The sequence below is a fragment of the Tupaia chinensis genome, unplaced genomic scaffold, assembly GCF_000334495.1.
Source record: "Tupaia chinensis unplaced genomic scaffold, TupChi_1.0 Scaffold000037_20, whole genome shotgun sequence".
Classification (NCBI taxonomy): domain Eukaryota; kingdom Metazoa; phylum Chordata; class Mammalia; order Scandentia; family Tupaiidae; genus Tupaia; species Tupaia belangeri.
This window is the reverse complement of record NW_006159479.1, coordinates 2,431,266-2,432,766: the sequence shown is the minus strand read 5'-3', so window position 1 is coordinate 2,432,766 and position 1,501 is coordinate 2,431,266. Positions and strand designations below refer to the sequence as shown.

The window sequence follows — 1,501 nt, the reverse complement described above, 5'->3', positions numbered from 1 at the left end:
TGTGTGTGCAGGAGGGTGAGTGTGAGTAGAAGGGTGAGGGTGAGCAGGAAGTTGAAGGTGAGTGTGTGCAGGAGGGTGAGTGTGCGCAGGAGAATGGAGGTGAGCAGGAGAGTGAACAGGAGGAGAGTGACCGTGAGCTGGAGTATGAGAGTGAGCAGGAGGGCGAAGGGAGCATGAGCATGCGCGGGCCCCTCACCGTGAACAGTGTATCCCAGAGCATCTGCCAGAGAAGGGTGAGGGTGAGCAGGAAGTTGAAGGTGAGTGTGTGCAGGAGGGTGAGTGTGCGCAGGAGAATGGAGGTGAGCAGGAGAGTGAACAGGAGGAGAGTGACCGTGAGCTGGAGTATGAGAGTGAGCAGGAGGGCGAAGGGAGCATGAGCATGCGCGGGCCCCTCACCGTGAACAGTGTATCCCAGAGCATCTGCCAGCTGCTGGGCTGTGTTCCCTTGGGCTCCGAACTGCAGGATCTCCATGGGGAGGGACACACCAGCGGGAGAGATGATGAGGTTGGTGCCATTTCTGCCGGCTGCCACGCTCTGGTAGAGGTGCAGGGCAAACTCGGTCCTCAGTAACGGCAGGCCTTCTGGGAGGTGGCCAAGCCCCGAGGGGAAGCAGGCATGAAGGAGGAAGATGCTGACCAGAAGAGGCAACATGGAGGCTGAGAAGGTCCCTGCAATTCAAAGGAAGAGATGTAGGGAGAGGCAGGATGTGATGAAAGAGGGTGACATCCCACAGAGAATGGGACACTGGCTCTGTTGGGGGGCTGGAATGGCTGCCTTGTCACCCACCCCAATCCCACCCTCCAGGCTGAATTCCTATATCTTGTTTGGCCAGCATTAGGAACACTCTCTAGGATCTTTTGAAGGCCAAACTGTGGGACAGAAGGCCTGCTTCTACCATTTACTCGGTGTATGACCTTAGCAAGGCCCTGATCAGATCACAAGCAAACCATCATGCTAGAAAAAGAAATTAAGAAATACATCCTATTCACTTTTCCTGGTATTCAGTCAACTTAAAGCTGTGCAGTATCTATCATAAATAATAATAATAAATAATTCTCTAAATAATTATCCGAAGGACTTTGTACATTCCCAGTTAGTCATTCCAGTAATCTCACCACAATAGGTCTAGCCATTATTCTGTTTCAAGCACAGTGATGATGATTAAGGTTTAGAGGCTCCATGACACATTTATTATATTGTCAAAAAAGTCATGATGTTTTTTTCTATGCAAAAATGCATCATGACTTTTCTGACGACCCAATATATGGGGAAGAAATAGGTTTCAACTCAAATCCTGGTTGTATTTGAGTGGTATATAAAATACTGAGAATATATGTATGAAATATTGAAATATTGATACATGAGCTAATTGTGCCTAGACTATCAAAATTCTTGTGACGTGACTTATTCTTATAGGAAAGAATGCTTTGCAGAGAGAAGAATTATATAAAGATAGTTCTTATCCACAGAAACATAGTCTTCTGAGAGATAGACAACGTT

At 47.6% G+C, this 1,501-nt stretch overlaps 1 protein-coding gene across 1 annotated transcript in view; it reads right to left on the bottom strand.

Moving 5' to 3' along the window:
* The window catches only part of SERPINE3 (serpin family E member 3), a 35,150-nt gene extending 34,498 nt beyond the window's left edge, over nucleotides 1-652 (bottom strand). The window contains exon 1 of the mRNA XM_006140526.3: nucleotides 397-652. Within this exon, the coding sequence (XP_006140588.1) occupies nucleotides 397-652 (256 nt within the window). The remainder of the gene's footprint in view (nucleotides 1-396) is intronic.
* Nucleotides 653-1,501: the final 849 nt, after the last annotated feature.